Here is a 13,711-nt window from a genome sequence, read left to right as displayed (position 1 = left end):
GGCATCCCAAGGCAGGTACATTCTGAAGAGATGTTTGATACAGCCCTTTAAAACATTACATTTGCCCTGTAAGTTTGTTGGACTGAAGGAAGGAGCTTGCCTATGATCTCTGCTCCCCTTATTTTTCTTTCTCATCTGGCCAGTGTTTCTGGTAAATCCTAAACCTTCAGATCACTTTTAGAGAGGTGGGGTTGTGTGAGGAGATGCCTCCAGCATTCAGGGTTTGGTGTCGATGGGACAGCTGGGATGAAGAAAGGTCTGTGGGATTATGAGAGTCAGGTCTCCCCAGCCTTGCAATGGTACTTCTTGGCTTCAAGAACGTTATGCCAGATTAGATAAATCATGAGAGAAAAGTAGGCACAGGAAGGAGTCTCCCTATTCCTCACTGACTGCCTAGAGAAAAATGGACTAGGTAGGAATTTGGACTTAGTGGGAACCTCTGGAAAAGAGTTGTTCCCAGCTGTGTGTCCAGACCTCTTGCATGCCCCTTGTCCTCAGAGCACTTGTGCCTGCACGCTCCACATGAAATGATTGCCTGTTCTTTATGGAAAGACAGAGTGAGGTAGCCCTGCCTGGAGAGGACATTTTGTCTTTAATTTAATGGCAGCCGTTTGCTAGTTATTCATTTGGTTCTTTTTTATATAATCACATGTGTGTCGATATCTCTCTCTTTTTTTCTAGTTTTGCTCTTTTTTGTTTTTTCGTTTACTTTATTTTGCTTTTTTCTTTTTTCTGTTTTTTTTCCCCCTTTAGGTTTCAGAGAAATTATGTTGAATCCAATAAGCCTCCCTGGACATTCCAAACCTCTTAACCAAGGCATTTATGTTGAGGATGTCAGTGTTTATTTCAGCAAAGGACGTCATGGCTTTTAAAAACTCCTTAAAAGTCCCTGTTCTGATGTCAAGTTTATAGGCTGTGCCCTCAAAATGGTGGGAAGCAGTAAGCGTGGTCTGTATGGATTGAGGTCTCCTCCTAATAGGACTCTACAGCCCTGCCTGTACACACGTTAAAGCCAACTGAAACTGTGGTTTTCTGTCACCAGATAACAGGGTTGTTCTTTTCCTCCAATGGTCGCTGTGTTCGTTAAATATTCCTGCAAGGCACAACAGCAGCAATGAGAGCAAATAAAGAGAATTAAAACCCAGTTGAAAGGAGTCATCCTAATAACACAGTAAATAATTGTACTTTTGCTTTAAAATAAAACACAAAACAAAAAAAAAAACCACAAACAAACAAAACAAAACAACCAAGCCAACCAAACTGACATCTTTAGTCATGTCCTCCCTGCTTGGAGTTTTCCTTGTAAGCTTGTGTCTTCGCAACACCCAGTGAATGCTGCCATCACCTCTTACGTGGCACCGCCATGGGAGGTCTCCCAGAGCGAGCCGAGGCGGGGAGCCTGGAAGAAACTAAAGCAGAATGAAGACTTTTGGTAAGAACAAAGGCAGCCCCGCTCCCAGTTCTTGCACAGAAAATAATGTTGGAAGGAATGAGGATGGAAAGAAAAGAAAAGAAAAAAAAAAAAAAGTATCTTACTTCTCTGACAGGAAGAGAGTGTGGTTATCTTTGAAGTGCACATATTCTAGGAGGCTTCTTTTGTTTGTCTGTCTGTCTGTGTGTGTTAGAGCGGCTCATTGGATCTGACTATATCGTTGTCGTACTCTGGTCTCTCCCTGCTGCTTAAATGATGAGCTTTATCTGAGGAGTTGCCTGGACTTCCCGCATGGATGGAGAATCCATAGCGCAGGAGGGTCTGTGTCCTTGCCAGGACTAGAGCAGTAAGCAAAGTGGAACAGCATATCAGACGCACGCAGGTCCCATTGCTGGGCCTTTTCCAGCCCCCTTTAGCTCTCCCCTACACTCCCACCCCACTAGAGATTGATTGTAACCCAGTCGTGTACCCAGAGCCATCAGCTCGAGGCTGGTTGACTGAAGGAGAGGAAAAAAAAAAGCATTCTGTTGCTTCTTCTCTGGCAAAAACAGGAGTATCGGTCCTGTTCTGGCTGATATTTGTATCCTCTCCCCTCTCCTATCCCACTTTTGTCTTACTTCATCCAAAGCCTCTCAGATGGAAAAGTAAACCCTTTCATCCTGTCCTCAAGAGAAGCCAGCTGCCCTCGTGGCAACTTGCAGGGCTTTCCTTGGACTCTCTGGATGTCACCTGTATGGGAAATACAGATTTGCTCACACATATCAGTGATAACCTATAAGCAAAGCAAATTTTCTCTAGAGGACAAAAAGTATTCCAAAAGCTTCAGGTGTGGCCAGATCCTTTTGAGAGGAATATTGGACCAGGAGCTTGCTCACCAGCCACTCAGCTTTGCTTGCCTTCTTGGTGGCCCGAGATGACCTTATCACATCAGGGGTGTCTCTAAATCACCAGCCCTCAAGGGTCACTGCCACTGGAAAGAGTCACGGTCCCTCTCCACCAGAACTGGGCAGAAGCCTCAGAATGGATGTTCTGCTTCATCCTGCCTTTACAGGCGACCTGCATGAACCACCCTGGAGATTGCCAGGAGGTTTTATTATCAGCTGTCCCATAGGGATATCGCTGGGAATATTCCATTCTCTTGCTTCTTCTCCTGGTTCTTTTGCATAAAAAGGTAAAGTGCAATAGACGAGTACTGGAGAGATGGTGGCAGATTGCTTTAAGTTAATGGACATAGGGGGGCATCTGTGTTAGCACGAGGAGACCTGGCTCAGGTTGGATGGCTTCAGAAACCATGACCAAATCTCCCAACAACGTTTCCTGCCCGCATCGGAGCTGGAAATGCCAGAGGTGCACTGCCAGAGGGGACCTGCGGCCGTGTGCCATTGACACCTCAATTCTGCAGATTCACAGAGTGAGGAGGAGCTTCACAGAGCGTGTGAATCACTGGGTGCTTGTCTGAACTGAATTTCCCCATCTCCTGGAAGTCGCCCACCTGACCTGGGGATGTCTTGTCCGTCTGAACTGTCTCCTCTCCCTAGCACTGTTCAGGGGACTCTGCTCTCAACTGTGTGTATCAGTCGTAGAGATGCATCTGTGGGCCTGGACCAGAAGCCTATATCCAAACACCCTAGCAGAGGAAGGGTTGAATTTTGCAGCTCAGGTCCATCTCTGCTTAGAAGAAATCCTGCGGACCGTACAACATAATTAAAAGCAGTTCTCCCCACTGTGATCGATGTCTCAATTTGTTTAACACCAATTAAAGTCTCTGGTTCCTCACTGCTGAAAACGAAAGCCAGTCGTGGCTGTTTGCGATTGGTGGCTTTAAGTAGCAAGTCTAAGGATGTTTCTTTTTTAAATTTTATTTTATTTTTAATTATTGTAAATCATTACCTCATTTTCTGTCAATGAGATTCCTCCATCTTTGAGCATTCTTATCTTGCCATAACTATCATCCTGTGCTAATGGGAAATGGGACGGTCCCTTTTCACAGAGACTATAGGGGTGTTCAATGTCTAGTTTCTTAATAAACACTTTATTTTCTAACGAAACAGCTGCACCAGGCCTCTTCTTTGAAGACAAAATAAATAAATGTTCAGAATGACATGTCCTATAGTCTACTTCTTCATGAGATGGTCCACATGTGGGGAGTCTGGTCTGTTTTCTTCTTTGGCGGGTGCGGAGGGTGGGATTTACAGTTGTGATGGGAGCATTGCTCAGGTGTAGCTCTTGTTTCTGTCACTCTCATCAGACACAAAGATGTTTTCTTGCCTGAGAGCTTAGCTACTAATGGTCTCAGTTGACAACCTGTTGGTTTTTGTAGCATCAAGTGGTCATATTCTCAGGGACAAGCTGGTACTGCAGGAGATTGTGTCAGGATTTGCCAAGACAAGTTTCTATAGTTAGTGGAAAAAAGTTTTACTAGAAGCCTTATCTCTCAGGGAGCTTGACAGTAAAAGATTGTTTTGGCTGCAGTGCTTTTGTTTCAAGACATGCTGTTGCTTCAGGTCTCCTTGCTTGGCTGTGCAGATTGACAAAAACCAGCAAAATTGGCTGTTGGGTGTTGGATTGTTGTCCCCTCCTCAGGAACAATTAACCTCATGTTAAGCTTTCAAGGGTGTGTTTGCTGTAGAGGCAGTGGGGTACAGGTGAGCGCTGTACTCAGGTTCCTGATTAGAAATTCATGTGCATGTGGTGGATGCTCCAGGAGGAGAGGAACCATTCTGCAGTGTGTGGGACTTGGCATGAGGGTGTGTCTTAGTAGTTGTGTCTCAGAATTGTTAACAGGAGATGTCACTGATGGAACTAAAAGCTGCTGTGCCAACCTGCAGGTGACAGTGGGCATGAGGACGGGGGTGTGTTTGAGCACATATTGGTGGATGGTGCTGGAACCCTCTTAGAAAACCTGGTGAGAGTTTTGATGAGCAAATTAAAAACATGTTTTCCAGCATCCTTCTGTTCCTATAACTTCCTGGCATGACTTTCAAGCAAATGTCTCAAAATGATGCTGTGAGTGAATTTCTGCATGACCTTCCCTTCTAATGAGTGTGCCTCTGGGAGTGATGGGGTGCTGTGTTTCTACAGGATTAGGTGATGGCTGAGACCTTAACCTTTCCAGGAATGTCTGCAGTGCCCGAGACAAGTGTTTGTCTCCTAACATAACCTTCCACAAGGGATGAGCAGCTGAGCTGCATTGGATTCCATCCCTGTTTCCTTTTCCTTTCTGAGGTGTGGGAAACAAACATGGGGTTTGGAAGCTCTGTCTTTTCTCCTCCACTACTGCAAGGTCTGTTATCAGATTTCACAGCCCAGAAACATTGCAAACAGTAGTTGATTAGCCAATTACTCAGTCTGCTGCTATGGTCAGCTTTGGTTCACTTTGCTTCGTGTTTCAGGGCAGCTGACTCTTTACGTATGAGTTCCCATAATATTTTTGATGCTGTCAGTTCAAAGGGAGCTGGTTTAACTATGGGCTCTGACAGGGATCACAGAGGGGTTGGGCACTTGTTTCTTCTTGTTCTTCCTTCTTGGTTGTCTCTGTTGCCTGATGTACCCATGTGAAGGCTCCATGCTCTTCGTGACAGCTGGACCATCAGTTGATAATTTTGTGCTGCTCTCTCTCCCCATTCTGGCTTCAAATTACTCTTCAGATAAAGAGTTATTACTGAAAGAGCTTGGGATGTTGGCTTGGTAGGGTGAGGACAGCAGCTCCTTCTGAGCAGCACAACCCTGCCTCCTCAGGTCTTGTAGAGTGTGTGAATAAGCAGAGAAACAAAGTTTTGGCTCATTGTACTTTGATTATAACAGATGGAGTCATGTTTCTTTTAGTTCCTGCTTGGAGGGAGCATGGTGGGCACTGTGTTTCTGGCACTGCAGCTCTCTCCAGGGTGGAATCATTGTGTGGGACCTTGGGATCAGCCTTGCTGCAGGGCAGTGTCTGGTGTGTGGGATGCTGTAGGTCATGATTGGGGTACACTGAGTTTCTGCAGCTGCTTATCCACACTGCACTGAATCCTGATCTACTTTGCTGCTCTTGTTTATTTAGATGTGCATTTGAGGAGCCATGCCTTCTCTCCCAAGAGGCTTGAGCTTGTTTTGAAGCTTGTTTTGAAGGTGGTGGTTTGGTGTTTCTTTCTACCATCAGGTCTTTGTTCTTTCCCTGTATCTGTGTCCTGCTGTCCAGGGAATTCCTGGGAGCTGTGGGGAGTCAGAGGAAGCTGCTTCTGCTGATTCAGCAAACTGCAGCAGTGCATCACTGCTCTGCTCTGATTTGTACCAGAAAAGCTGCAGATCCTCAGGGTTAAGCCTGGCATTAGCAGAGGATAAAGAGGCCTAGACACAGTAGTAAAGCTAAAAACCACAGGTTTGGAGGAGCAGAAGCGAGAGAGCACACAAGAAATCAATGCTGAGTGATTTCATTTTCTCAACATTTGGAAGTACTTCTGGTGCTGTTTGTGCAATGAGTCAAAGAGTCCACGTTAACCATGCATTTACCAGTGCCTGCAGGGCCTGAGCAGTTGGAACAAAATGTGACAAACTGTGGGGAAGTGCATATGGCTGCTTCGAAGGTGTGGGTGTAGTTTGGTAGGAGACCTGCCCACTCACAGCTGGAAAAGGTGCTTTACCTGGTGAAGCAGCAGTGTATCTTCTGCTGTTGTGGTGCATTTTGCTTTGCCTTTATCTTTTGTGGTTTCTCCAGTGTTGTCACCACTACTTTCCTTAAGACAGGCAGGCTCCTTGGTGGTGCCAGCATGTGGTCTGATGCCACAGAGCTAGAATAAATCCCAACCCACACACCAGTAAATAACTGCAGGAGGATTCCTTCGCGAAGAGAAGATGATAATTTCTCCAGCAGTAAAGCAGAGTGCAACTGCAAGACAGCTACATTTGAATTTTGGTATTATTTTGAACTTGTGAGTGTAACTGCTGACTAATCAGCAGGAATAAATTTTGGTTGTTCTGTACAAAGTGGAGGGATTTGTTCTAAGTGCTGGTTAAATGATTTACTCTGCTGTTAGTGACTCATTTGTGATCTGTGCCTGATTCCTGCAGAGAAGTTGACTTTCTGTAAGTATTTGTTTATTATTTCAGAGTATTTGGCCTTTTTTCTCCAATATTTTGCTTCAAATATTCATGTTGTGTGATGGGTGTTGGTTTTTCTCTTGGTTTGGGTGAGTGAATGTTTCAGACAGGTAGTCAGAAATGTAACATGCAGAGATACCCTTCAATCATCTGTTCTTTGGGGTTGCCCCTAACCCCATGTTTCTTTTTCATGTTAGGATTAGTACCATCCCAACAGGTCTTTCTGCAGGCAAGAAAAACTGTCATTGCCTGGGCCTTTGGAACAGTTAAGAGCTTGTTTTCAGAGCAAGTAGCTTTCCTGGCTCCAGTCTGAATCCTGGGAGCAGCCTGTGTCTGACCTGTGTGTGGGTTTCCATCCACTGATGGCAGAGCAGTCACTGCTGGAGGTCAGGCTCATTCATGAAGAGTCAGGGAGAGCCAGACTGGAGCTGCATTAGGCTCGGTAAACTGCCAGGATGTCTGAATAAACTGATTGTGGCCAGGTCATCATTATTTTAAGTGAGTCATAGATGTGTCCAGGCTGTTTATTAAGATAATTGGGAGAGGCAGGGATGCTTGCAGTCCATGGACTAGGCTGGTGAGGTGGTGGAGTACATTGCAACATCTGATACAAGAGAGATGGAGGTCCTGGTCTTGCAAGCTGATGTATCCAAGGCCTGGTCCTGCCAGGATTCAGCCCCTGGTGCTGCTGTCAGGCACGCACGGTGACATCATGCTGATGCACATTTCAGACATCACTGATGTGAGCTCGTCTTGCCAGGCTGAACAGTCATACCTCTGCCCAGGTTTCCTCATGAGGCCTTGTTGCCTGGCAGTTTTAGAGATATTCTGTGTTGACAGAGAATTTTGGGTTTGCTGTGTCAGTGTCAGGCAATATGTGGGGATGATAGGAGCAGCTGTGCACGGTCACTTCTTCCTTGAGAGTGCCTGGGCCAGCCCTGTGTAGGCTTCTGAAGGTGGCTGCAGGTTTGCTTTGTGCTTCCTGGACACGTTTGTTTATCTGGTGGTCCCAGAGGGTTTGGAAGTTTAAGTGTTTAAGTTCCAGTCACATGCTCAGCACTGCTGGAACAACTCCAGAGGTACGAGTCCCCCAAAACCACCACATCTCACCACACACAGACGGTGCAGGCGACTTAGAAGGGCCTCACTTAAAGACAGGTAAGTGTCATTTTTCTCCTTCTAGGGAGCTATTGTGTGTGATGTGCTGGATTCAGACCTCTAGCAGGAATTATTTTGATGGATCTGCTCTAAATGCATCAATGATAACTGACTGCATTAGACAGTATCAGTGGGAAACTGTCAGTCCCTGCTCAGGAGAAAGCAGGGGCTTTTCTGGCTGGAAATGCTGCGGGTCTGGCGCTGTGTGGGAGTGGAGAACCAGAAGAGCCAAGTGCTGCTGGAGACCGAGGTTAACGCCCACGGCTGTCCCTGTTTGACCACCCGGGTCAGGTGTGGCGATGGAGGATGCAGCTGGAATGCCAGCAGGTATGGCAGAGCTGTGGGAGGTGTTTGGCATAGCTGTTGACTCCTTTAGAAAACCTGAGAGCACAGAACTGCAAGGGTGGCCACTTGATGATAGTGCCAGTCTCTCATTTTCATTAGCAATCAGCAAAGAAAGGCTGTGGCATGCCTTAACCCTCCTGCCCGGGGCCAGCAGCACATCCAACACAGAGAGAAAGTGTTTTTTGCAGCCATATGACATGCTTGCCACTCAATCCCAACAGAAGGTCTTATAGCCATGGCTTCAGAAGAAGGTAACAAAATCCCTGACAGTGTATCTTGGATGAAAGTATCATCCTAAAACTAGACTGAGCTCAGTTTAATCCTGTTAACCTCACAGTGGAATCTTGGGAGTTGGGTAACATTCTCTGTAGGTCCTTAAGCTTCTCAGCATGGCTCTAATGTGTGAAGCATCTCATGTTTTGCCAGATTTCCTAATCTGGATTCAGTGGTGCTGGCATGAACCTCAAAAAAAAAAAAAAAAAATAAAAAGGCAGAATGATATCAATAGCAGTCTCACAAAGGAAGGTGAATATCTCTCACCAAAAAGACAGAGTCATCCTTACAAAACAAAGAAGACTCCTGAGCATAAAAGTTGTACACCCAAATAGGTAAGGATTGTCCCTTCTGGGGAAGACACCTAAGACTCAAAGAGTAAGAAAATGTGGTGATCATGAGCTGTATATACATCATGGACTGAAATCTGTCTCTTTGATCCGAAAGGGCCACTGAAATCAAAGGGCTGCACAGGAATCTATTTGGGTGATGCCTTGAAGGGCTGGCTCAACCCTGTGGGGCATATCTGTGTCCTTAGTTTATAGCACTGTGCTGCTGTCTGTCATCCAGCTGGGCTCTTGGTGTGTCAGCACAGGGAGGGAGGCATCCCACAGCTTGCTGGACATGAGCCACTGAGGACTCCAGCCCTCCCTCTCTGAAACCTCTCCACCTCTCATTTCCCTGTGCTCCCTTCTGAGTAAGAACAGGTCCCCAGGGCTGGAGCTTTCACCAGATCTCACCCAGCCCCATGCTTAGGTTCCTGAACAAGAAACCAGAGGATGATCATCTCTTCAGTTGCAGAGGAAATGCCTTTGGCATAACATCCTTGGAGTTGTCCAAAGTGGTGTCCTTGTCTGGAGAAGTAAGTAGATGTTTGCTGATCACAATGCAGGGGGTGTGTATGTTTTGTGTTTGTATGTGTAGCAGGAATCAAATATTCATGATGGAAAGGTGGTGTTGGATTTCCAAGGAAAGAAACACATTCATTAAATTCAATCCAAAGCCCAAGGCAGAGGACTGGAGGTTGGGATGGTAAAGCCTTGAGGGGATTAGGCTGTGACACGGAGGTTTTGCTGCAGCTTCCCCATGTGCAGTTGTGTATAAATGATTTAAGTCCACTGACGGTGTCCATTCACTGGGACTGCCAGTGCTGGATGAGAATAGCCTGGCTCTGAGCTGGGTGTGATTCCAGACAGCAGCTCTGGAGACCCTCAGCAGCACATCCCCCTGTTGTAGAGACTGAGCTGGGGTCTCTCACAGAGCTCAGCTTTAAACTCAGAACAGCTGCTTGGGTTTGGGAAGAAGCAGGAAGCCACAAGGGTCCTTTCCCAAGGGATATCCAAGCCCAAGTGCAGGCAGCACACATGCTGCTCCCTGCTCCCTTAAAGCCCCAGAAAAAAAGACTCTTTGTTCTAGGAGATATAGATTATATATATTTTAAAACTCCATGAATCATTCATTGCTCAAAGATAAAACTGAGCATCAGAGCCAAGGAAAGGCTGAGTCTGTGAGGCGAGGCAAGGAGCCTTCCATTATGTATTGTACTCAAACTTGACCTGGCAGTACCTCCTTGAAATCTTGCCTTTGCTTTGGGAAGCCCTCTTTTTCTCCTAAAAATCTGAACTACTCACCTACTTTCAGAAGATAATTGTAGAAGAGCATAATCATCTGCTTCCCTTGTTGTGCAGCTTGATGGTTGGCTTTTGAAGAGCTAAAGTGTATGTGAGAGCACAGTGGGGCTGTCAGGGAAAGCATAGACATGTTGGCTTGGAATGAGAATGAAAGAGCCCTAGGGATGCTCTGGGATGAAGCAGGGTTTAAGGATTAACACTTAGTCTGGCAAAGTGTCAGATAGGGGTTATTGAATGGCTTGGGAAGAGAGGCTGGGTGTTTTCTGACTGAGCCAAACACTTCCAGGCTTGGTGTGGCACAAGCCAGCTGTGAATAAGGGCTCCTGCTCACTTGTGGTCACTTGGTGGTCAGCATGAAATGAGTTTGTGGGTGTGAGCCTCGTGCCTGGCAGGCAGATGTCCTTAGCTCAGAACATGTCTCTGGTTTCTTGGATGGAGGCAAATGCTGATGATTAAATTCAGAGTGTGTGGCTGTATGGTGGTGATTTGTGGCGTCCTGACCTCTTGGCAAAAAGAAATAGCCAACACAACCTGTCTGGATAGCAGCAGAACTCACAGCCAAAAGAGTGGAAAGGGAGGAATAGGGACTGGTTGTTTGGTTTATTTTCTTTGTGCTTTGCTGCTGTTGTTTGATTGATTCTGTAATCTAAGAGAAGGCCTGGAAGTTGAGCTTTCACTTTATAAGATCATGGTTTTCTTTCCTATATCAGTTGTATTACAGTAAAAATTCATGTTCTGCTTGTCCTGATTAAATGGCAAAATGTTGTACTGCAGCAGCTGGAAGCTCTCATGTTGCTTTGCTATTTCCTTTTTAATTACTGTCACCAATTTATTAGCAAGAGTAATCTTATTGCTCAGGGCTGGAGACACCTTCCCTTTCCATTGCTATATGGCCCCAGGGCTTGTAAAATGCACTTTTGGCAGTAAGGTGAAATAAAGAGGACTTCATTTATTTGCTGCCCTTCATTTGTGCCAGCACAAGAGCTTATGAGGCCACAGTCTAGCCTGGGCATCTGGTATTGGCCAAGTTAAAAATAACCCCACTTTTAACTCTGCTCACTCAAAAGTTATTTTTCACCCAGAACTTTCCAGGGCACTGCTTTGCCAAACAGCAGTGACAGAACTGGGGAAGGAGTGACCATTGGTGGGGTGACAGACACCCCACAAGGTCAGGTAAGTGTCCAAGTCAGAGCATCAGGGCTGGCAGCTGATAGTTTGCAGCAAGCAAACACCATGACAGGCAAGACATCTGCTGCAAAAACCGGGAGAGAAATGATTTGGAAACATGTGCTCTTTCTAAAGCTTTTATTTTTTAATAGAGAAAACCTTTCAGGCCTCTTTTTAATTCATAATAAAGAGCAGGTTGAAAAGAAGGAGAGGGCAAATGAAGACAGTGAGGCTTTCTAACTTCCTTTAAAGTTGGAAGGTCACCTTTAAAAATGGATGAATGCAGCATTTGGAGGAAGCTCCAAGGCAGCAGGCCTGGGGTTCAGCACTAGAATAGGAGGCAGAACAAAGATGAAAAGAAGAATCCAGTTGGGATCTAGGAATAGCTGTAGAGCTGCAAATCCCTGTGGTGGACTTGGGTGGAGGCGGTGTTTAAGGGAGCTTCTCTGCCCGCTCTCGGAAAGCTGCAGTTGTGCGTGGTGATGTGCTGGGAAAAGTTAAATTTGGAGCTGGATAGCCAGCTGGACTGCACAGGGGCACATGGACGGGTGCTAGTGCTGTGGGAGTAAGCTGGAATCTGGGATAAATTTAAAGCTCTGACTGCCCATTTGCATTCAGGAGCGCTGGGTAACTCTACAGTTGTCTTGCCTGGTTTGGCTGTGTCCCTGCTGATTTCTCCCCTTTCCTGGGACTCCTCAGGGAGTGGGAAAAGGGTGACCACAGCCTGAATCCTGGTGATGACTTGCTGTTTCTCAATGCCAGCCCTTCCCACCTTTCCCTGGCACAACCTGGGAGCTGTCTGGTGGGAACAGGACACAAGGGGAGGAGTGGGGACTGTATTGAGTGACCCTGGTGTTGGTCTCAGCTGTGTCTGCCCTGAGCAGAAGTTCCCTGTGTCAGGGGAACAGTTCTTGGGATTCACCTAAGAACTGAGCACATTTCATATTTAAGCAAATGCCTGTCTTTCCCTCTGAGCCAAGACGCAGGGGCATCAGGCACATGCTATCTATTGCTTATTAAGTGGTTTAACAAGCCCAGCTAATTACAATGTACTCAAGGATTTTGTAGCTTATGAAGGCAGTCCCTGTTTGTTTGTGTCTGTGCTTTAATACATTAATACACCAATTAAACCGCGGGAGGTGTGTGTGCTCACACAGCTTTACATACGGGGAGGCATGTGGATGGTTTTCATGTCAGCTGGGGCTTCTCTGGCTCTTACAGCTCCAGCTCTGAAGGGATGCTTGTGGTTTTGCACTCAGCCTTGTTGCTGGAGGGACATGCATCCCCTACATAAAAACATTGTTCTCCCTGCCCAGAAATATGTTGTTTTACAAGACTCAGGCAGACATGGGCACTCTGTTGTTAAGGTTTCCTTCTCTCAGAAAGGCCTTGGAGAGTTTCTCTGTCTCTTTCCTTCTCAGTGCTGATGATACAGGCAATTTGTGCCTGGAAGTGTTGTCTTCTCTGCCTCAATTAGTCCCGAGGGGTCAGCAGTGGGAGCTGCTGTCTGTGACACATGCATTTGTTTGCAAAGGGCGCAGCACATTCATTAAGCCACACGGTAACGAGCAATAATCCGTGCACCAGGCACCCAGCGTGAGCCAGCGCAGGGATGGGCTGGAGCAGGCAGCGAGGGTCAGAGGTAAAAGCCTCCTCTGTGCACTCACAGCTCAGTGAAAAGAAAGCAGTCGTGGGGGGAGGAGAAGGAGAAATGACAGATTAAAGAAAATTGAGCAACTGTAATAAATACACTTGAAATGGAAGTGATTATATTCCCTGTGGAGCTGAAGTGCTGAGGAGGGTCTGCAGAAAGGGCAGCCACACAAAACCAGTGGCTTTTCAGAGAGCTGGCTTACAGGGAATGCAAAATGAGTGGAAGAAAGGTGGCTGGGCTTTAATGCAGGTCTTTCAGACACAGTTGGGAAGGCTTCACTCTAGTAAAAATAAAGATAATAAAAGGCAGGATATGGGACTGACGTACACCAGGCTGGCTAAGCAAGAGACTGAGACCATAATGGGGCACTGCTGAAGTATCACAGTGAAAGGAGAGGGGAAGAAGCAGAATCCAGGAGAAAATAAAGGGATGGAAAGCAGCAGCCATACAGATGCTGAGGGTGTATTTCAAGCAGGAAAGTTCTTTTGCACACAAGAACCTCAGAGACAACAAAACTGGCCTCACATCCAGGAGGGGTTTGGAGTTTTGAGGATCCCTGAAAACAGGGATCTGGTATAGAGGATATGGAGGAGAAAGTGTTTATCTTGAGAGTGAGATATGGAAAACTTAGACTGATAGCAGAACAAAAGCCAGCCTAAATCAGTGATAAGAGGAGAGAAGGATTATTAAATATTTTTCATCTGCCAAAATTGCATTTAACTTTATGGAGGACGAAGAGTTCATATGAGTGACCAGCTGTTCAGGGGCATGGGATCAGGTGAGCATCCTCTTCAGATGGAGAGCACATCCTTGGCACACAACTTGCCAAGCTCTTTACTTACATTTTAATTTACCTGTTTAAAATTGGGCAGACGAATGAGAGTTGGAAAGTGGTGGACATAATGGGGACAAGAGACAGACCAATGAGTTTGGTGTTTGCTCTGGGAAATTCCGGGGAATCTTGTTAAACTT

At 46.2% G+C, this 13,711-nt stretch overlaps 1 protein-coding gene across 5 annotated transcripts in view; it reads left to right on the top strand.

Annotated features, from left to right (window-relative positions):
- Positions 1-13,711, top strand: part of NTRK3 (neurotrophic receptor tyrosine kinase 3) — a 204,480-nt gene that overhangs the window by 137,365 nt on the left and 53,404 nt on the right. Inside the window, exon 13 of one of the 5 annotated variants that reach the window (XM_086848328.1) lies at positions 754-3,480. The exons of the other annotated variants lie outside the window; for them this stretch is intronic. Within the exon in view, the coding sequence (XP_086704454.1) occupies positions 754-872 (119 nt within the window). The 3' untranslated portion in view covers positions 873-3,480. Of the gene's footprint in view, positions 1-753; positions 3,481-13,711 lie in introns of those variants that run through there. 5 annotated transcript variants of the gene reach the window in all.

This window comes from Cyanistes caeruleus, chromosome 13 (genome assembly GCF_971803275.1).
Source record: "Cyanistes caeruleus chromosome 13, bCyaCae1.hap1.1, whole genome shotgun sequence".
Taxonomy (NCBI): domain Eukaryota; kingdom Metazoa; phylum Chordata; class Aves; order Passeriformes; family Paridae; genus Cyanistes; species Cyanistes caeruleus.
Note: the sequence above shows the minus strand (reverse complement) of the source record. Positions and strands in the feature narration are given on the sequence as shown.